Genomic DNA, 21,950 nt, shown 5'->3' with positions numbered 1-21,950 from the left:
TTGTGTGGGCTTCTCAGCCTGCAAGATGTTTTATACATGTTTCACAAAGGCCAAAAAATGTAGTCAGTAGAGGAAGAGGACTATCCAGTGGGATCTCTTGCTTTCCACACAGCTGTGCTCAGAAAACCTGGAGCTTCCAATAGGCATGATGTGAAGCTTTAATAGCTGTGTTCACATTATGTCAGCTCTGTCCTCTTCGAGTAGCGTGCTCAAACCCAACACGCTGCCCTTGTTACACCAAGCACAAAGCCCCCTCTGTTGCTCTACAGCCAAAGACAGGGGGTTTGCTACAGGGGAACCAAAGTTTCTGCTACTTTTGACAACTTCTTTTAGCATCAAGCTCATCTACACTGTTTTCAGCCCTATGAGGGGATAGTAAAGGTTGTATAGGTTGTGTAATTCTTTGTAGCTCTCAGAAGCTTGGTTTTGAAATATCCTGATTTTTTTTCCTTAATTTTCAAGATCTTGAATTTTGCTGAACTCAGTGATAACACAGAGCACAAAATACACCATCTCTTGCAGTAATTAATTTTTTAAATCAAATTGCGATTAGGCAGGTGGCCAGACTTTCAGAAGCAGTGAGCACTTGCACATCCCACTTATTTCAGCTGAAAGTTGTAGATATGTCACTGTTATTTAACTTCAAGGTGGGAGGAGACATATGTATTTTCTATCTTCCCCCTTCTCTACAAAGGCAGTGAAGCAAAATCTGCTCGGTGAGCACAGCATAAAATAAATATTCCCACAAGGGGAGTAGCTGAATGTTTCAGCCTTCAATTTGCTGTGAAATCAGGTGCTGTTGAGATGAGTCTGTCTGTCTTTGATTGAAATATCTTAATTAAGAGAGGCTTAGGGGATAATTAAAGTTGTATCTGAGACCCATTGCTGCCAATCCTATTAAAGAAAAGGAACAGTCACTTTATTCCTCCTATATTTTCTGTTCTGCAGTTTTGATAAAGCTGAAGAAGAATGGCCAACGTTGTGCTGTCAAGTCCCAGTTTGTTCAGCCCATCTGCTTGCCGGAAAGTGACACCATTTTCCCTGCTCAGTTCAAATGTCAGATTTCTGGATGGGGACACAGGCATGAGAGTGAGTAAAATGAGAGTTGGCATCTGTAGAAAAAGCTGATGATAATTAAAACGTAATGCTCAAGTATGTGTTATACAACTCATAGTTTGGTAAAATATTTTCCAAGGGACTTCTGGTTGGATTCTTTTTACCTGCTTTTAGATGTTTACAACATTTACATCTGAAATAGTCATCCTGAACTTCCTTTATAGTCCTTGGAATTTGGAATGGGTTCTCTTGGCCAAATGTTTGTGTCTATTTTAGGATGAGATGAGCTATGAGCTAGCTAGATCTCCGTGGACTGGGAGGGGAGCAAGTAGCTTGGTTGTAGTTGCTGACAACTTGACACCTTAGTTGAGTGAATCATACCCCTGGTTTCTCAAGGTGGATATCAAAGATTGTAAACCAAACACAATCAACTTACTGGTCTGTTATGGACAAGATCTTTACCTTCACCAGCAAGAAACTTTGGAAACATCTACAGGACAGGGCCAGATGGACTTTGGGCTAAGAAGTGCTTACACCCAGCTTGAGAAAGGTGGACAAACCCATTCCATCCTTTCAGATGAGGAATTTCAGGATTATGAGGCTTGGCCATGCTGCTTTGGCGGTCGAGATAACAGAGACCTATGTAGATAGATGAGAAGGATGGGGGAGCTGGCTGCCTCATTTTGGTAAGAGATTTAGTATAAGCAAATGTTGTCCTGGTTTAAATGTGTGGTCTAAAGGCAAAAAGAGGTAATGGAACCTTTGATAAATTGATGATTTAATATCACATTTGGAAAGAGGACAGTGCTGGGGGAGTGTTCCTGAGTCTCTATGAAATGAGAGAACCCAAAGTGGATTAATGTCTGGACATGGCATACTGTTATTTTAAAGGGCATGGAGTCTGACTGGAGGAGCAGAAAGTGATCTGATCACTAGAAAAATTATTATATTTTAAAGAGGTCCACAGCACGAATATGACAGATGTGTTAAGTGTGTTTATATATTGTATTGTGTGCATTGTGTTTCCATGTTATGCTCTTCACATTCTATAAAAATTACCTTCTTTTCCTCTCTGGGAATTTTTTAAAGATATATCTGGTTATTCAAATGTCCTGCAAGAAACACTGATTCCAATTATTCCTGAGGACAAGTGCAGAAGCCCTGAAATTTATGGAACAGAAATCACTGAAAATATGTTCTGTGCTGGCTACTTCGATAGCAAAGCTGATGCTTGTCAGGTAATGTTGTGAGTCATCTCTAGGCAGAGAATATAAATGTATATTATTGCCAGAAATGTTGCAGTGTTACAGTGCTTACTTTTGACATTAGTGTTCCTAAAGAAAATAAACTTATGTGGCTGCACTGTTTGCTTCCACCTTAATTTTTTAACCCGTTCAATGTCAAATAAGTTCTACAGAAGGGCAAAAAACCTCCAGGGTGTTATATTCCTCCTACCTTCATAAAAGGCAGTGGCTATGCACTGGAGGGTGAGTTGCTTTAGCTCCTGGCTGAGCTGGCAGTGTGATGGCAAAGGTTTGCTGGCCAGCTGGCAGGGATGCACTGGCAGGCCAACCAGCATGTACCTGTGTGGAGCCAAGTCCCTGAGCTCCTGTCTCTTGCCTGAATGGAAATAACGATACCCGCATAGGAGGTGGGGAGCAGTGGTGATATTTGGAGCAGGAAGGAGCTGAGGTTACTGCAGTGGATGGGATTTAATCAGTCAGCTGGAAACTGTGTTTCATGACTTCAGTCCTTCATGGAATGACCTCGTGCTATTACTACTTTGCATCTCTTTTTTGCATTATAGAATCATAGAATTGTTTAGGTTGGAAAAGACCTTTAAGATCATCCAGTCCAACCATTAGCCTAACATTACCAAGTCCACACTAAACCAATCAAGGGTAGACTAGACTAAACCATGTCCCAAAGTACTACGTCTACCCGTTTTTTGAACGCTTCTAGGGATGGTGACTCCCTGACCTCTCTGGGCAGCCTCTTCCAATGCTTGACTACTCTTTCCGTGAAGAAATTTTTCCTAATATCCAACCTAAACCTCCCCTCGCACAGCTTGAGCCCATTTCCTCTCATCCTATCATTAACTACTTGGGAGAAGAGCCCAACACCCACCTCACTACAACCTCCTTTCAGGGAGTTGTAGAGAGCGATACGGTCTCCCCTCAGCCTCCTCTTCTCCAGGCTAAACAACCCCAGTTCCCTCAGCTGCTCCTCATAAGGCCTGTGCTCCAGACCCTTCACCAGCCTTGTTGCCCTTCTCTGAACACGCTCCAGCACCTCAATGTCTTTCTTGTATTGAGGGGCCCAAAACTGGACACAGTATTCCAGGTGCGGCCTCAGGGCACACTGCTGGCTCATGTTCAGCTGGCTGTCAACCAACACCCCCAGGTCCTTTCGGCCAGGCAGCTTTCCAGCCACTCTTCCCCAAGCCTGTAGCCTTGCATGGGGTTGTTGTGACCCAAGTGCAGGACCCGGCACTTGGCCTTGTTGAACCTCACACAGCTGGCCTCGGCCCATCGACCCAGCCTGTCCAGATCCCTCTGCAGGGCCATCCTACCCTCCAGCAGATCGACACTCCCACCCAGTTTGGTGTCACCTGCAAACTTACTGAGGGTGCACTCAATCCCCTCATCCAGATCATTGATAAAGATATTAAACAAGGCTGGCCCCAAAACAGAGCCCTGGGGAACACCGCTCGTGACTGGCTGCTAACTGGACTTAACTCCATTCACCACTACTCTCTGGGCTCGGCCACCCAACCAGTTTTTTACCCAGCGAAGAGTACGCCCGTCCAAGCCATGAGCTGCCAGCTTCCCAAGGAGAATGCTATGGGAGACTGTGTCAAAGGCTGTGTTATTGATTTTTTTTTTTGATATTGAGTTTTGATATTGATTTTTTATTGATTTGTTATTGATAGTGTTGTTATGTCACACGCTGGCTCTGAATAAGGGTGCAGAATTGTTGTGGTGATAGATGAGACTGTTTTTTAAATGAAGGATCAGATTATTCCTTACATAAACCTTCAGATTTTCTTGTGAGTTCATTTTGAAGGAGGGGGGTTATGCTCTGTTAGCATAAATTTGGGATCAGTCAGCACAGAGCTAATGGTTGGCAGTGAGATTAAGTAAAGCAGAATATCATGTACACTGTGTGCTGGAACCGCTACACTGACCATAAAAGTGTCCAAAGAAAGGTGTTGAGACTGAAATGGTGGCAGCCAGCAGTAGCTCAAGGTTTCCAGGCCAGGGCGGAGAACTGATTGTAGTTACTGGCTGCAAGTATTTGTACCTGCCACAGAATTACAATCTACCTTGCTTGCTCAGTTTTCCTTGCCTTACCCAGAAAGTGCAAATACCACGTGCAGCATTATAGCTAGCTCTCACTCCCTGCCCTGGACAAACAGAGTTGATCAGGAATGGGAGGGAGAAAGAAGAAAGTGGAGGGAAGGAGAGAGGAGCTACACAAAGAGAAGTGGTCTGGAAAGAGTGGCAAAGTCTGAGAAACAGTGATTTAGAGTCACAGATGTTGCTGAAGAACAGTGCTCATGACATGAAATCATTATTAGTGAATCAATAATTCTTTTTTCCTGTTGGCAGACTTGTAGTGTGGTCTAAGGAGAAATAGCGTATACCTCTTAATGTCACAGCAAATGTAGCTGACCTCTGAGTTTTCTTAATGTATGCTTAGGAAATTAAACTGTAAACCATCTGTTATGTATAAAAATATTTCAAGACCAAGAAACGTCAAGTAGATAATGTGTTCTGCTTGATTATTTTTTAAAGATTTTCTGGGAAACTTTTTTTTTTCTTTTTTAAAATCAATGCACTGATACCAAAGTTCTGAGAAGTAAATTGATCTCAGATACAAGACTTCATTTGATGTCCCTCATTTATCACTGAAATCTCCTAGTATAAAGGCAACACAATTTTCCTACCTACTTTGTGCTCAAGGGATTTTCTTTTTAAATACAAATAAATATATTTCTCCTTAGTCTCAAGTAACTAGAGGAGTGGCTCCTTTCACCACTACTGTTTACTGATTTATGTTTTTCGTTTAAAGTCTAACATTTTCATTTCTGTAGAAAGTCAATCTAAGAATAATAACAAACCTGTTTCCTGAATGCTTGCAAGCTTTTAAATAAGTAGAAGTGTTCCAAATTCATCCTTGCTGTAGTGTGTCATCAAACATTAATTTGGTCTTATTTTAGGTTTATGGTTTTAATGACAAGGTAAATGCTCAGTAGCATCAAATTCAACAGATGCAAAAAACCCATATGCCACATGAAATTATAGCATCCCACGGTCACATGGAAAAGCGTGTACGTATGCAACACCTTTCTTTGAAAACTTTCCTGATCTCTGACATTTGCAATAAACTGCATTGAGAAACTGTCCAAATATCCATCCGTGCAGAGCCTGTATTACAACGTAGTGTAAGCTCCAAAATCTTGCTTACTCCCATTGAAAGTGACCCAGATAATCCGTGCTCTTCAGTAAATGTCTGCATCTGAAATAATTTCAGTTCTTTTAAAACAAAAACTGATATTTTGATACTTCTGTTCAATGTGGGATTAAAAAAAAAGACCATCATATTAGAGGTGAGTATGATTAAAAAAAAGGTTTCTACAATGAAACTTCAGTAGACTACTGCATCCATATTAATTTTCTTTTTTTTTTTTAGTTTAAATCTCACATGTAAACATTCTTAATTTGGGACTTTCCCAAACTGATCTTTTTCCAACTGCTTTCTATCAAATTAGATATTTGTTCCTTACTTTTAACACAGGGAGATTCTGGTGGACCTCTGGCCTGTGAGAAAAATGAAATCTCTTACCTCTATGGAGTTATCAGCTGGGGAGATGGCTGTGGCCGAGTCAACAAACCTGGAGTGTATACACGAATTACAAACTATGTAAACTGGATTAATGAGAAAATAGCCCCCCGAAAAACTAGCTGAACAGTTAAATATGCTAACATTTGAAGCAGGGTTCAAGAGTCTTTTGGTTTCATTAAAGTGGCATAAATATTTTATTATAAGCTAGTATGAAAACTGTCATGGTAATTCTTAGCTATTCCAAACCAGACCACCAAAAGTAAGCCTACTCCATCTGATGTCAGCATCCTTGATCTAGAATTTTAGGGATGTGGATTACTCAATATATGGGACTGTCTTTATTTGACCTAATAACACTAACACGTTGAGACAGTGCACCAAAATCTACAAATGTTTGTCTGCTTGGTGGGTTACATAAAAAGTTATGTGAATGTGTGTGTGTGCAGTTTCTGTGGAGCGGTCATCCCTCAAACCAGCCTGTAACATTGTCCTCGTATTCTCAGATGAGATAAAAAACAAGAGGAGCGCCAAAAATGAACTTCCCTCCCCCTCAGAAGTGATCTCTTGAAGTTCAGGTCGAGAGACACCGGTAGAACAGGGTGGGTGAAGCTGCTCCTCAGCTAACTGCTGGGGAAAAAAAGGAGGGTTTAGGTTTTGATTCAACCAAACACGTAAGCACATTTTTATGTTCCCCTGACATAAAATCAGTAACATAGTTCAGAGCTCTGCTGAAGCTGGTGTGCAATTTGCCAGCAAGGTTAATGCAAAACCTCTTGAGAGCACAAAGTTTCTTGCTGAAAAATGTTGGAAGCCAGTGCGTCCGACTTCAGGCCGATGCAGTGAGGACCTTTTGCAGACTGTGAGCTGCTCCTCACCCCGAGGCTAGCAGTGGAAATACTTCACCTTGATGATAAATGCCTAAACATTTCTTAAATTTGACAGTGTTTTGAAGATGTCTTAGATTTTGTACTAACAAGTTGTTCCACTGTTTAGATAATTCAGAAAGGAGGTTTCTGTTAACAGGTTTTTAAACTGGATGGCTTGGGGAGCAGCTTGACATTTTCCTTGGGAGTTTGGTGATATCATAAACCACAGGCTTTGCTGTCATGGTCTATGGAATTGTTATGGAACAATCAAAGAAATTATTACAATATATACCTGTTTAGAGGCTGTGGACTCAGCTGTGTAGCCAAAAAAGGCAGAAAACAATTCAACAAAAAAAAATCTAGTCTGATAAATAAGAATGGAAAATTACAACCTTTTTTTTTTTTTAATACAGGGAACCTTTAGCTGTGTCAGATGTGTACATTTGGAAGTGTTGATGTGAAATGTATTTGTTCTCTGATAGTGAACATTTTTTAATTCTCTTCAGTGTTTCAAGCAAAGCTATGCTTTAAGATATAGAATTTTAAAGTGGTGCCTGGATACGCAGATATGTGTTTTGTTTTATAGTACTGGCAGTGTCTTCATAGGTCTCTTAGTTGTGGTGAATGATTTCGGCAGTTAAAAGAAACTTTGTAAGGAAAAATAACCAGACACTGAATTTGTGTAAGTACAAATATGTAACAGTGCTACCCTAGATAAATGATGTAAACTGTTTAATAAAAATATTTGCCCTCCATTTCTTGGACTTAAGACTGTTCTATATGAAGTTACAATTAAATCTTTGAATCTGTCAGTAAGTTCTTCAACAGGTTGAGAGCTGGTAGAAAAATGAAATAACACTTCTCTGTGCTGGAAGGCATCTGAAAAGCTCTGCATAAGGATCCATTTCAGCTGGTGGTGCTCCCAGTTTTATACGTGTCGCACAAAATTTCCAGTAGGCAGATGTAAGAGCTTAGATACAATTTTCAGCTATGCATACTGCGAACACTAAGATCAAAGCCTTTAGTCTCTTTTTCTGAAGCACTAAACGCTAGCTTGAAAAATTGAGATGCACCTCTGGTGTCTTGATTCCAAAACAAGCTGAAGACTCCTGTTGCCTGGGTTTGCCTTCCTGGCCGGTTGCAGTATGAGTCTGGCTTGCTTAACTCCGTGGAATGAGTGTGACTGTGTAACAAGACTAACTGTACCTGCTGCTGAAAGACAAGTACGAAATCAGTATGAAGGCACTATTTACTCTTCTTTGGAAGGGATTAATTTGGAACGGGTTTCCACACAAAGCTTATGCCATTCTGAACGTCCGTATCTGTTCTGTGACTTCGGTTTCAGTTTGAAATTAATATCCATCCACGCTGTGCATGCCTTTAATCTGGTAGTTTTGTGTTATATATATTCTCTCAGTCTTCTCTTGCTGTAAAGAAGGTGGCTGTTTGATAGGAAAGGTGTTAGACTGGTGTTTCTGACAATTTAACTGTCCTGTTTTCAAAATCTGTGCTGCTTAGAATATAGCAACACCCATACAATCAATAGAACATTTTTTTTTAAATACATTGAATGTTCACAAGTGAAACAGTCTATTTTCTGCCCTCAGAGGTCTAAATGACAAATCTGCAGTTGATACTGTCATACTTTGAATGCATTAAAGTCAATTTTTGGCTTTCAAAGCAGTCTGTCCATTGTTACCGCATTGATTTGGTGGAACTAAATTTCATCATTTGAGCATCTGATGTACGGTGACTAGCCCCGTATTAAATCCACAAACCCAGACTAGGGGTGGCAAGGAAAGGTCCAGGTTACGTGAGAGGTCCTTGCCTGACCTCTCGCCCCCTGACGTTGGTCGCATTGCTGTGGGGCACTCCAGAACCTTCTGCTTCCTGCCTTTCTGTTGAGCATTACCCATGGAAACTCGTCCTCTGTATTTTTCTCCTCCCTTTAAGTGCTTATCGCTTTGGTTAAAATGCGAATCCAACTTAAATTTACTAGTGAATTTTTATCTGATATTTTTCCTAACATTTATATTGAAATTGAATTAGAATGCAAAGCCAGTTGAACAAACACGTCCCTAATTCATTATGAAACACACTTAAAGATGGTTTTATTAAATTACATGTTATTCCATGCAAACTGACCGATTCAAAGGGAGGAAATAAATGCAAACATCTAAAAAACCCTTCTATTATGCTATTGAAAGAAAAATGTGCTGTGGTGCCGTTTAAAAAAAGCTGAGGAACTAATTACCATCAAATAAGATGCGGTAGGAGTATTTTTAGAATAATGGACTCTAATTAGTCCATTGCTCGTTGAAATAAATCTGAGGACATCATTAACGCATCTTATTCTAGTAATTGTAGCTGCTCTGGGTTTGGTGTTAAGTGGGCTGTTGTCTCGTGACCGTTGCATTGCAAAGAAGGAAAAAAAAAAAGAGTATTTTTATCGGGGGTAGTTGGCTGTACGTCTTCTGGGAGCCAAGGGGAGCAGTAATTACAGATTTTGGAAGAGAAATTTGGGCGTTATACGGAAGCGGCTGGTGGGGGTGTTTGGAAGCGGGTGTTTGGGCGCGCCGGCGCCAGGCCCCGCTCCGCGGAGGCGCGGGGCTCCGGTCCGGGCTTTCCCGCCGGCCCCGGCCGCGGCCTGCCTCGGCGGTCAGCTGCAAAGCCCGGAGCGGGATCGCGGCGGCGGGGCTCGGCGCCTCCCGGGGTCGCGGCCGCCGCAGATCCGCTGGGGCGGCGGGCGCGGGGCTCTCGCCCGCCGGGTGCCCCGGGTCGCGCCTCCCGCTACCGAGGCCCTGCAGGAAAGAAATAGTAACAATTAAAGAAATCCCCAACGCGCCAGTGAAATACATGAGTAAAGGAGCCGGGGAAAGCTTCCCGGGACCCCCCTTTCCCCGCAGCCGGAGCCGCCCCGGCCCCCGCCTGTCCCCCTGCCCGGTGGGGCGGGGGGCGCCGGGGAGGGCCGGCCGCGCTGGCCGCTCGCCCGCCTCGCTCCCTGTGCCTGTGCGGGGACCTAATAAAGCTATTTTGAAAGTGACCCCTCGGCCAGAGCGCGGGGAGGGAGCAGCGAGCCGGGCGCAGCTGTCCGGAATCATGACTGAAGATGACGGATTCCGTGGTGGTGGAGGGTCACGTCAAGTTGAGAGATGGAAAAAAGGTCCCCGCTCCCGGCGCCCCTTCGGGCCGGCCCCGCGGCGGGCCGGGGCCGGGGGTCCCCGACCGACGCCCCGCTGCCCAGAGGGGCGAGCGGGCTCTCCCGCCGCCGGCCCTGGCTAATCCTCTCCTTTTGCCTCTCGTTGCAGTGGAAGAGTAGGTGGCTGGTGCTGCGCAAGCCCTCCCCGGTGGCAGGTGAGAGGGGGGCCCGCGCTGCGGGGGGAGGCCGGCGCCGGGGCGGCCCCGCTCCTCCGCCCGGCGGTGGGGGGACGGGGTGTGGGGCCGCGGCGGCAGGGAGTTGGCAGGGCTCCCCTCGAGGCTGGCTGCCGCTGCGGATCGCCTTCGCTGGGGCTGTCCTCGGGCCCTCGCTGCTCTTTCCTCTTTTTAAAAAAGAAAAAAAAAAAAAAAAAGAAATCAGGGGAGGGGGGATAAATTGTCTGGCAGCCGACCAGGCGGCCAAAAATAGGAGGCAGCTACCGCCGGAGTGCCCCCCGAAGCGTAAAGAACGCGGAGGCGAGGGGAGAGCGGGCAGAGGAGCTGCCGGGCGCCTCGGGCCTCGGGCCGGCCGCCCCGAGCGGCTCGGCGCCGCTTCCCCAGAGGCCGCTTCCCCACGGGCCGCTTCCCCACGGGCCGCTTCCCCAGAGGCCGCTTCCCCAGAGGCCGCTTCCCCAGAGGCCGCTTCCCCAGAGGCCGCTTCCCCAGAGGCCGGTGCCCGCAGGCCGGTGCCCGCAGGCCGGTGCCCGGGCGCGGTGCCTGCCCGCCACGCCGCCGCCCGCCTCAGGGCGACGGCTTGGAGTAGCTTCGTGTCAGGCACTGGCTAAAACCAATGGGACAGGTGACTGTTCTGGGCACAGCTCTTTGGTCTTGGTTCCCGTTTAAAATGCAACTACTTTTTTTTTTTTTTTTAAATTATTATTATTTCAGGGCGACTAGTGGCTGTAAAAAAAAAAAAAAAAGGCAAAAAAAATAGTGGCTTAAAAAAAAAGGCAAAAAAAAAAAGCTGGCATTGTAAGCTGGGTAGTTATTCTCGATCAGTGTTTTGACATAAAATATCACTTCAATTTAAAAATAAAATGACATTTTGAATAATAATAAAAAAAATCATTTCCATGCTTCTGAAGGGGAAATTGAAAATGTTATTCAGAGTTGATGTTTGACTGCTAGAGAGGGAAAAGTAGGCTTTAGGTTTCCCCACCGTTTCCTAGCAGGGAAAAACATTGGGGCCCAAAAGTATATCTTTCCAGGGCTAAATGTTGCCTACGCTTAGAAAATGTGAATCTGCATTGCTGCAGAATGGATTATGGCATCTTTTCTAGGTTGTTGCTGGCAGACCGAAGGTTTCTTAGTAATTGAAGCTCTTCAGACCTAGCTTTTTGTTATTTGAGTTGTTACAATTATGTGTTAAATGCCTGTATCTTGGCTGAATTTGTTAAACTTCTCTGCGTGAATGGGCATCTGCTGATCCTAGAGCTAGTATCTAGACAGGCGAATATGGGCCTGGATTTCTAACATGAGTAAGCCAAGTTTGAAGGGGAAAATAAGGGAGCTTGCTTTGAAAACTGACTGATAATGTAGCTTGTTCCTCAAAACCAGTATTTTTATTCTAGCAAAATTAGCTGGGTTTACCAGAAAAAGCCCCCAATGATTTGCTTTACTTGGTCTGTAAACCATAGTTGTTCTTTCTTCAGTCACACAACTGTATTGCAGAATGCTTAAATATCATAGTTGCAGCTGTTTTTGCTAACAGGTGCACGAAAACAATTGGGAGTCCATGCAGAGCTCTGCTTTAGTTAGCAGACAGTTCAGTCTTTCAGTCATTTTTCACCTCTTTGGAGATCTGCCAGTCCTTTGCCCAGCTGAGAGCCCCAGGGCACCTCGCCAGGGCGCAGCACCACACCCCAACATTCATAAAATGGTGCACAGGGGGCTTTCTCCTTTGTGGTATGTAGGTCAGCTTAAGCTGTGGATGTTGCAGCTTTGATATTGACCATTAATTTCATTTACAGCTGATTGCTGTGCGATAGGAAGGGAACCTGGGGGGAAGAGGAGTGCTCTGGTTCTAAATGCAAAAGGTGGGAGAGGTCTCTCCCCTTTTTCTTGTCTTTTGGGTTTGTGCCTGTGAAATGTGCTTTTCCTGTGGGACAGTGGCACTTGAATTACTATCTTCCGTTGCGTAGTCACTGTGTAATAAATACCTCTAGGAAGGGGTTAAAAACAAATGGTGACACAAGCAAATATTTTAAAAAAAAAAAAAAAAAGGTGTGGCACATAATGATTATTTAGCAATGGCTACTGTGTAACATTTAACTAGGAAACCTGAGCTGACACTAACAATCTGGCAGTGCGGTCTGCTTGCCATTTAGTAGTTGAGTAATCTGTGAACTACTGTAAGAATTTCATTTGTGGTTCAGTATGTTCTAATGGAAATATAGATGACAATAGCCTCTTGGTCTTTAGTGTTTGTAATGTGAACAGCTATCATAGTGTAACTCCTAATGTTCAGAATTAATGAGCCAGTCCCTTCCAGAGTCGGGAGAGTACCTAAAAAAAACACTGGATTTTTGAAAAGTAAAATCGGGAAGACTTTTTACTTGCCTCCTTGATTCTGAGCCTGCAGGTTACCCTTGAAACATGCCTTCAGTGTTCGCTCCCTGAAAACAAGGACTGCAAACTATGCAGGTGTGGGGTGGGAAAAGGAAACAGTTCTTGCGTCTGCTCGATCAGACTGACTCTGCAGTTGTCTAAAGCACCTTTGTAGTGAAGCAGAGTACTGAGAAATGTGTTATGTTCTATGTTCTGCCTCATCATCTCTGACAGTTTTGCTTCTTTTAGACTGTTTGCTCATGCTGGTGTACAAGGATAAATCTGAACGAGCAAAAGGGCATAAGGAGCGGAGCAGCATGACCTTGGAAGACATCTGTGGCTTGGATCCTGGGCTCTCCTATGAGGGCTTGAATCACACGCTTGCAATCATCTGTCTCTCTCAAGTTGTGATGCTCGGATTTGAGAACAAGGAAACAATGTATGCGTGGGATGTACGAATCCGCTACAGTTTGGGGGAAGGTAAAGCTTTGTTTTCTCACACTATTTTTCCACCCACCAACCCCCCTCCCCCAGGGGAATAAAGGCAAAGAAAAGTGTAGCTAGAATGCAAATAACAAAGTACAGTTAAGGAAAAGACTGTCAGTGGTTTGAGAGTGAAGAGACTGGTCTTCCCCTTACATCTTAAAGCAGGTGTCCCCTATGATAGGTTTTGATTACAGTACTGCCCAGGACTGATGGCTAACTATGAGAGCTATTAACTTAGTTTTTGATTTTGGCACTGAAAGTGTGTAGCTTTGAAGCAAAGTGATCGGTCTTCTACTTCTGCTCCTGCAATTTACTTGGGGATTTTGACAACAGGATTCAAAGGGAGCCTGAATTAAGAGAAGCCGAGTCCTGAGTACAACTCAGCTAGTTCAATCCCTGTTTTCTGAGCTGCCTACTAAGTGTTGCATTGATAATGCTTATTGCTGCTAGTGTCCCCTTTCAGGAAGAGACATCTTGCAATAAGGAACATCGTCAGACACAGTCTTTCCAGCTAACTTCACTCTTATACATCCTTTTATTTTCTTGGTTAGCAGCTCTAAAATGTACAGTGGTGAACAAGGAGTGATAATAGTGGTAATTCATAGTATCTGTCTTATGTTTGTTTAGTCATAACTAGGGAAAGAGGGTAGGTGTGTGGGAGACACACATTAGCTATCTTAATCATTTGTTACATATGCTTTGCCATCTGTTGCATTTGTGGACTCGTTCCTTTGCCGTACATACATAGAAAGATGGCCTGGGAATTTTACAGTAATAAAATGTAGAAGTATCAGAAGAGACACGTGTGGATATACCACTTGGAGCTATCAGGCTATGAAGCCTTACATAAGGGGAAAGGTTAGAGGGAGTTTCCGAACAACACAGGCATGAGTAGCTGGAGTAGTTGGTACACTTTGTAGCTGTATTTCTTTACTAGATTTGGGATCTATGTACAGCATAGACTTGTCCTAAAACCTGAAGGAGAATTTGAATTTGACAGGGTAGGTCTGGTTTTCATGATCTTGCACTGGTGCAGTGCTGGGATGGAGAGAGTATTTAATCTCAGTGTGGGTGTGAGTGTTATGTTTGTGAAAGGAGGAAATGCAGAAGCAGCAAAGAGTTTTTTAAAGGAAAGCTGTGAGTAAGGTAGGAATAGAAGATGTATGCAGCCATGGAGTAAAGATGGAGCGGGAGAGAGTGTGTGTGGAGGTGAAGAAATGAAGAAGTAAGAGAACAAGTTGGTTGAATTGGCAATAATTCGTAGAATGTTAATTGCAAAAGAGCTCAGGGGAAGGAGGATAGACCAGAGTATAGAAAATTTGTTCAGGATTTTATCTTTCAGTGCGGGTTCAGTTAGGAGAAAGAAGCCAAATTAAAGTGAATCTAGTTTGACTAGACAGAAATACAAAAGAGTAGAGACTTAAATGAAGAGAGGAAGGAGATTGGTGTTTTTTCTTAAAGCGTAGTGAGGATGCCTTTGTGTGCCTTGGAAGTAAGGTGGCTGGATAATAAAAATAGACTAAGGACAGATGACCTCAGAGTCTGGGAAGGGGAGGGGGGGAAGTGAAAGGAGTTGAAGCTGTTCTTCAATGAGGACCACAGAATGGAGGTGTTTGCACTGGAGTTCCCAGTGTTTTCTCTCTGCTCTTAGCAGATGAGGTGGATGTCATTCCTGGAATAAAAGAACCAGGATTAGAGAAAACAGTGGAATTAAGTGAGTTGAGGTATGAGTCTGGTGTGAGAAGAGTGCTTGAGCCCACAGCTCATTCTGAGGAAGCTAGCATACTGCAGGTCAGTGAATAGCTGTGAAGAGGAAAAGGTTAGCTGAAGGAAATGAGGAACTTAAATAGTACATTTTGTTCACGAGTGTATTCAGCTATGTATCTTTGCCCCCCTCCCCCCAGAGTAGGAGAAGTAGATGGCTTGGGAGGCATTTGGGGAAAAAAAAATTTGCAATTTACCAAGAAAGCAGAATATGGGAAAAGCTTCATGTTCAGATCTGTTTTTTCCTCTGCACTGGGTTTGTTCAGATTTGAATATGCTGGGTTTTTTTTTAACAGTGGTCTAGAATCTGAGCTGCAGCTCTTTGTTTTCAGCAGCTGTTGTAACTTGCAACTGATTGGGTGAAGAGTGTGCTCCATTCCTCATTTATGAGGCAGAAAGAACCCTGATGCTTCTGCTCCCATGGCTTACTTGCCAGCAAAGTACTGGGCGGAGTTAACTGGGCAGAGGCGTCCAAACAATATTAAAGACTCCTTATTGAAGGTTATTCATCACCATCACCATCAATATGGTTTTGGTATCTTTTTCATAGTTTATATTTAAGTAGGTTGTGCATGCCCAAAAGGGGACATTGAGTGACTATTGATTTGCTCCCTAGCAGTACTACTGGCAAAGCTGTAAGCAGAGCTGTGGTTAGTTAGATCTATCTCTGTCTCCTTGCACATTTCACTTGAATGACTTCGTGGCTAATTCTGCTGGAGCCTTAGGGAACTTACCAAATGCACGTGATAGATGAGGAGTTGACTTACAGCTAAGATGGTAACTAAGAATATAGCAAGTATTTAGATGAGAAGCAAGACTCAGACCTTGCTGAAATTCATGATGCTTCAAGAAGAATACGCAAGAAGCGGGGAAGAGCGGTTGTAAGAAGCAAGACTACCTGGAAGTTACCCTGTAGACTTCATAGGCAGGTAGCTGTTTGTATGCTCTTTGACGGCTAACCAAAAGCTAAATTTACGTGCTTCTTGATAAATGCTCCACTGAAAACCTCTGGCTGGAAATGTAACAGGCCTGATGCTTCTCTGTGCCAAGACAGATTTTTTTTTTTCTTTTTTTTTTTTTTGTCTAATCACAAGATGAAAGGAACTAGAGGAGTAGTGGAGATCAAAACAGTTGTTTGAGAATTAGGTGCTTGCTCACTTAAATTGCTCTCTTTGAAACACTGTGAGATTTGAGCCCTTGAAGTGCTTGCAATAGGTTATTATTCAGAATGCAACAGCTCTGGAGGAGAAGGTGGGAGACCAGCCTAGAACAGCTGCTACTTTAGGTAAGGACACTTGCAATATAGGGGATACTGGAGTTGGGATTGGAATCTGAATTTTGGAAACCTGAATGAAGGTGGTCCATCCCCGCCCCCCCCACCCCACCCCTTTTGAAGTTTAGGCTGTGAAATATGAAGAATTAACTAACATCAAAAAGTGTTTATTACCTCTGAATGACTTAATTTCCTAGTCATTTTAAATCTCTGGGCATCTACCATCACCAGCTCCCAAAAGACTGACAAAGGTGGGGAAATGTAATTTTCCCCATTTTACTGCCAGGGAAGGAGTGAAGCAGTTTATTAAAGGTTGCAAATGAGTCAGTGACAGAGCTCTGGTTAGAACTTGCCTATTTCTTTGAGCCTTGGCTTTTGGGCTTCCTGGGCACCGTGTTATATGTGTGTGCCTGCACGTAGAAAAAGAGAGGCTGTTTCGAGGAGGAGACAGAAAGAAATCTGTGATGCAAGGATGGAATAGGTAACTGAGTGTGGGCTGGGTAACTGACTAATTTGAGATAGGGAGTGGCCTGGAGGACATGAGATAAATTAATGTAGCATTACAACTTAATAATTTGTAGCATTAAGCCAAGATATATTTTTTTTACAATCCTAAACTGGCATAACAGAGAGTAATGAGTTTATAGCTACTCACATGGGGCTGTCTGGGCTCTACTTAAAATCTTTTATGCTAAAGCCTTGTGGTGTGGGCAGGGGTTGGTCCACATACCACAGCTGAACAGAGTGACTTATGTAACATAAGTCATGGTACCTTACTTCTATTTTCTATAGTAATTTTTTTTTCTTCCTTATCTGATAGTTCATAGATTTCAAGTTTTTGTAGCACCTGGCACTAAACTAGAGAGCGGGCCTGCTACCCTGCATTTCTGCAATGACATTCTCGTCCTTGTAAAAGACCTTCCTCCTAGTGTCATGGGGCAATGGAAGCTCTCAGATCTGCGTCGGTATGGAGCTGTCCCAAATGGATTCATCTTTGAAGGGGGTACCAGGTGCGGCTTCTGTAAGTACAAATGGAATCTGTCTTCTAAAACTTATTTGAAACCTTTTGTAGAAATGTAAATTTGAGTCTCATTCAAAGTGGAGTTTGCAGAACTGGCTGTGCTGCCTCATATCAGAGGGTCTGTTCTACTGAGTAGATTTCTGCAGGCTTCAACCCTGGTGTTCAGTCAAAATGTGACTATGTGGAGTCCTGACTGAACATTGCCCTGTGGCTTTCCAGAAGATGTTTAGCCAGATGTTGCTATTGGACACAGAGCAAAATAAGGTAACGAAATCTTATGGCTTGTGTCATGCAAGAGATAAGGCAAAATGGTTTAATGTTCAGATTATTAAATTATGATTAATTATTTTGTTGTTTGCAGAGGGAAAATGTTATGGAGCTTTGAGGTTAGAGGTGGCATCAAGGCTCTCATTGTGTAAATGCTAATGTCTAAATCCTGTAGAAGACTTCTAGCTCGTAAAAGTTAGGAACTTCTGTCTGTTCCCTTCCCTGTTAGTAGTTTTGTCGCTTCAAGGGACCATGAGATTTGTGGGGTCAAAATGAAAGCAAGCAAGCAAGCTGAAGCTAGTCTCTGTAGCCTAGTAGCTAAGATATCCCTTTAGATGGGGAGAAATATCTTGTTCCAATGTCCAGTTTAGGACTTTTCACATTCTCATTTCAGATAAAATGCAAAGTTCCTATGCAAGAGCTGAAAAGGAAAGATAATTAATGCACTGGTATAATATTGTATATATCATTAGAAAACATAAGTTTTTAACTTCAAAAGCAGAGTTTGAAGCCATGCTGAATTGATGATCTGTGAGTGCAAGTGGCTATGCAGATAGCCAGTTTGGATGTGAAGTTGTCTGACTTTCATACTGAAATGTGGAAATAATGGATTTCTTCAATTACCAAACTGAAAAAATAGGTTTCAGAGTTGATCCAAATCCAAAGATAGTCTTCCTTGGGACTTTTGGCAAAATTTGGGGAGGAAGGGGAAAGAAATTATTTTGACTGTTTTACTCTAGTGACGGGTTTTCATTTTGTCTATTGAAAAGTACAGAGCTGAGTTACAAAGATGGTAAGTATGGACTCAACTGTTATATGTTAATTCCTGATTTAAGATACTTGTTTTCAATGTGGAAGATTCTGGTTCAAATATTTCCCTGCCTAATTCAGAGGTTGGGGTTGAAGAAGGGTTCTCACCATCTGAAGGAATGGCTTATAGCTATAGTCTGTGAGGAAACAAATCTGTTTTCTTTTAAGGTTATTCTGTTTCAGTTAAAAACTGGTATGGGAATTGCAACACAAGTGTCTTGTTTCCTAGCAGTGTGGTTTAGACTGTGAGATGGATAACTGGTTATGGAGTATATGGGGGAGTCATCACGGTCACCTTTTCCCCCTCTCTTTGTAGACAGTGCAATTGACCCAGGCTAAACTTGAATCTGCAGCTTAGTGTAGCTGTGCCAACACCTGCAGTTTTGGTTTGAACAGGTTTTTTTTCCATGCAGAATAAAGCAATTGTTCATTCCTGTCTCTGTATGCAAGTACCACTCTACAAGCTGGACTTCTAATAAATGTGTGCACTGCTATGCTGACATAATTTGGGTCTGGTTTTTTGAATTATTAACTGAAAACAGAAAATTTAATTTTGACCTAAACACTTCAGAATGCTTACAGGGAGAAAATTTCCCAAAGTTGAACCACACTGTTTTGTGGTTGTTTGGTTGGGTGGTGGGTTGTTGGTTTTTTTTCCTTCTCTTACAAAGCTGCTGCTCTTTCTGGAAAGCTTGTGTAGAGTACTAGTTTTTGAACTAATGAAATCTGAAATAATTGAACTATGGAAAACTTACACCTAAAAAAAAATATAGGGAGCTGAGGTAGAAATGCTAAGCAATCTTTAAGTAAGACTAGCAGTGATTAGGTAGGTAGACTACACAGATTATATAAATGTAATTCCTCAAAAGAGAGAACATGAGACTTAACTATTTGTATAATTAGTAGCCCTGAGACTCTTTAGGGAAGCAGAGCCTCTATAATTTTTATTAGAAGGTGCAGCAGCATGGTGATATGTTGGATTTGGTTTTTCCTTTGAATCTTAATGCAGGTACCTCAAAGGAAGAAGACACTAATTTCTTACTAATAAGGGCTTCAAATAATGGCCTGATTTTTGGAGTATATAGTTGATTGCAAATGGAGTACCTGCGAATTCTAAGCATGTGTTTTATGCAGACTTTCATTAGGGTGTGGAAGGAGACAAAATAATATTCTGATGGCTATCCAAATGTGGAAATGACTAACAGAAGATAATGATGGATGCTAGGACTTATGTTCCCCTTTAAAAAAACCAAACAAAAAACCCAGCTGATTTTTTTTCTTTCATGCTTTTTCCAGAAGGACTGTTCAGCACTGACTGACAAAGCACTTGCAACACACATTGTCTGAAGAGACCGTTTCTTAGATATACTGCAGTTTTGAGAGGGAGATTGTGATAGGGTATAAAGAATATGCATTTAGGACTCCTTAGTAAATGTGATTTTTATGGTAATGTTGATGAATGGATATGATTTCAGTTCTGGTTTTCATTCTTGAAAGCATAAGAGTGAGGGGTATTTGCAGATCAAAATGAAATGTGCTGACTTATTTATGACCCATTGTGTGTGGAAGGATCTTTCTGTAGTGGCTGCCTGAACCAAAGAATTTAGAAAATACCTGGTTCACTACTAGAACTGAATACTTTGCCTGCTTATTTGTGCTGATTATCTTCATAGAATCATAGAATCTTTTAGGTTGGAAAAGACCTTTAAGATCATTGAGTCAAACTGTAAACCTAACACTACCAAATCCACCACCAAATCATGTCCCTCAGTGCCACACCTACGTGTCTTTTAAATACCTCCATGGATGGGGACTCAACCACTTCCCTGGGCAGCCTGTTCCAGTGCTTGATAACCCATTCAGTGGAGAAATTTTTCCTAATATCCAATCTAAACCTCCTCTGGCGCAACTTGAGGCCATTTCCTCTCATCCTATCCCTTGTTACTTGGGAAAAGAGACCAACACCCACGTTGCTACAACTTGCTTTCAGGTAGTTGTAGGCAACTTGCAACGAGCCAGAAAGTTTCTGCTGTGGTGATTACTGTTATAGTCAAACCACCTCAATGTATAACATGGCTGCAAGGAGGTGCACAGGATGAGGCTGGATTTCTAAACACAGTGCTGTCAGGAACGATAGATGAATGAAGAAGTGTCTCTAGTGTTTAGTACAAGACCTTGTTCCCTGGAAAGATTCCCCTAGGATATAGGGACCACTGATATTACTCTAGTAATCTGCATGTCCTTATGAGCTCTGCAGATGAGCAAAGACAAGGGTCTGCAGGAGGTAAGTAGCAAGAAATTTGATGGCTGAGCCAGTCTCCTTCCTGCTGGATTCTTGTTTGCTTGAAGGCATTTCCACCACAGCTTCCTAGGAAGTCCTGTAGAGCCTTGCTTTGAGGCATGCAATATATGCTCCTCAGTTGTATGGCTTGCCTAAATCTTTTGTTCATCCGTTTAATATTTGCTGTTAGAGGATTGCCTGTGTCCAGAAATCTGAATATAGCATCTCCATGGGCACTCTTTTGAGGTCACTTAACTTCCAAGTGTTCAGCAACAAGGCACTTAAGATATAAGTGTAAAGAATGAAGGTACATTTCAGGAGGATCTAGCTAACATACTCAGTCCTAAATTATTGTGTTTATTAAAACCTATCTGTTCTCTTCATTTAGTTTTGTAATGAAATGGATCTATATTATTGACTATGTACTGTTATGATCTGTATTTATGATTGGAATAGAATATATTAGATTACTAGTATATCACCCTACAGTTCTATGTATTACTCATGTTGTTAAAGATGTGTATTTCCCCAAATAAAATCAGACCAGTAAGTAATATGAACTGTTTTTATGTGATATAAAAAAATGTTCAGGAGCCTGTATAGTGAATATAGACCAGCTTAGTTTGTGCATTACACTTTCATTACAGTGGTTAGGGAATAACAGTTTCAGTCTTTTTATTCTTAATTGGGTTTTGTAGTAAATGCTACCATAGAATCGTAGAATTGTCTAGGTTGGAAAAGACCTTTAAGATCATCCAGTCCAACCATTAACCTACACTACCAAGTCCACACTAAATCAATCAAGGGCAGACTACACTAAACCATGTCCCGAAGTGCCACATCTACATATGTTATAACATTACTAATATACTAGGAATTTTCATTTGAAAGAAAATTTTATGCTTTAATACAGAGAATATCACCAGTTCACACTAATTCTCCAATCTTGAAAGCTAGCAAGTGAATGAACAAAAATATTAATCTGAAATAACTTTCTGTCAATTTTTGCTTAGTTGTTTGGTAGTACAAATGAATGGTATAATTTATTTTGAAAGATTAGTGGTGCTTTAGTACAGAAAATTTGCTGTAGCTGTTGCGTTATTAAAGTGTTGATGAGACTGCTGATCTGGTTATGCAGCAGTGTTATAGAATGCTAATTATTAAGTTTCTGCAATATAGTAAGAAGCTATTTTTTTTAGAATGAGATCAGAAAAAAACTTCCAGTTTGGATGTCACACGTCTAAAATATCACAGGATGCTTGAGGTTGGGGGGGAATTCTGGAGGTTACCTTGGCCAACTCCCCTGCTCAAAGCAGGGTCAGCTAGAGCAGTTTGCTCAGGACCATATAGAATCATAGAATCGTTTAGGTTGGAAAAGACCTTTAAGATCATCCAGTCCAACCATTAGCCTAACATTACCAAGTCCACACTAAACCAATCAAGGGTAGACTAGACTAAACCATGTCCCAAAGTGCCATGTCTACCTGTTTTTTGAACGCTTCTAGGGATGGTGACTCCACCACCTCTCTGGGCAGC

The 21,950-nt window shown here is 42.3% G+C and overlaps 2 protein-coding genes across 2 annotated transcripts in view; both read left to right on the top strand.

The window, feature by feature from the left end:
* Nucleotides 1-6,027, top strand: part of HGFAC (HGF activator) — a 43,364-nt gene extending 37,337 nt beyond the window's left edge. The window contains exons 12-14 of the mRNA XM_075709655.1: nucleotides 949-1,089; nucleotides 2,146-2,294; nucleotides 5,857-6,027. Of these exons, the coding sequence (XP_075565770.1) occupies nucleotides 949-1,089; nucleotides 2,146-2,294; nucleotides 5,857-6,027 (461 nt within the window). The remainder of the gene's footprint in view (nucleotides 1-948; nucleotides 1,090-2,145; nucleotides 2,295-5,856) is intronic.
* A 3,852-nt stretch (nucleotides 6,028-9,879) lies between these two features.
* DOK7 (docking protein 7) overlaps nucleotides 9,880-21,950 on the top strand; it is a 66,918-nt gene continuing 54,847 nt past the window's right edge. The window contains exons 1-4 of the mRNA XM_075709382.1: nucleotides 9,880-9,933; nucleotides 10,079-10,124; nucleotides 12,747-12,992; nucleotides 16,856-17,056. Of these exons, the coding sequence (XP_075565497.1) occupies nucleotides 9,880-9,933; nucleotides 10,079-10,124; nucleotides 12,747-12,992; nucleotides 16,856-17,056 (547 nt within the window). The remainder of the gene's footprint in view (nucleotides 9,934-10,078; nucleotides 10,125-12,746; nucleotides 12,993-16,855; nucleotides 17,057-21,950) is intronic.

The sequence above is a fragment of the Pelecanus crispus genome, chromosome 4, assembly GCF_030463565.1.
Source record: "Pelecanus crispus isolate bPelCri1 chromosome 4, bPelCri1.pri, whole genome shotgun sequence".
In the NCBI taxonomy this organism is placed as follows: Eukaryota; Metazoa; Chordata; class Aves; order Pelecaniformes; family Pelecanidae; genus Pelecanus; species Pelecanus crispus.
The sequence above is the reverse complement of the archived record's forward strand: the minus strand, read 5'-3'. Positions and strand labels throughout refer to the sequence as shown.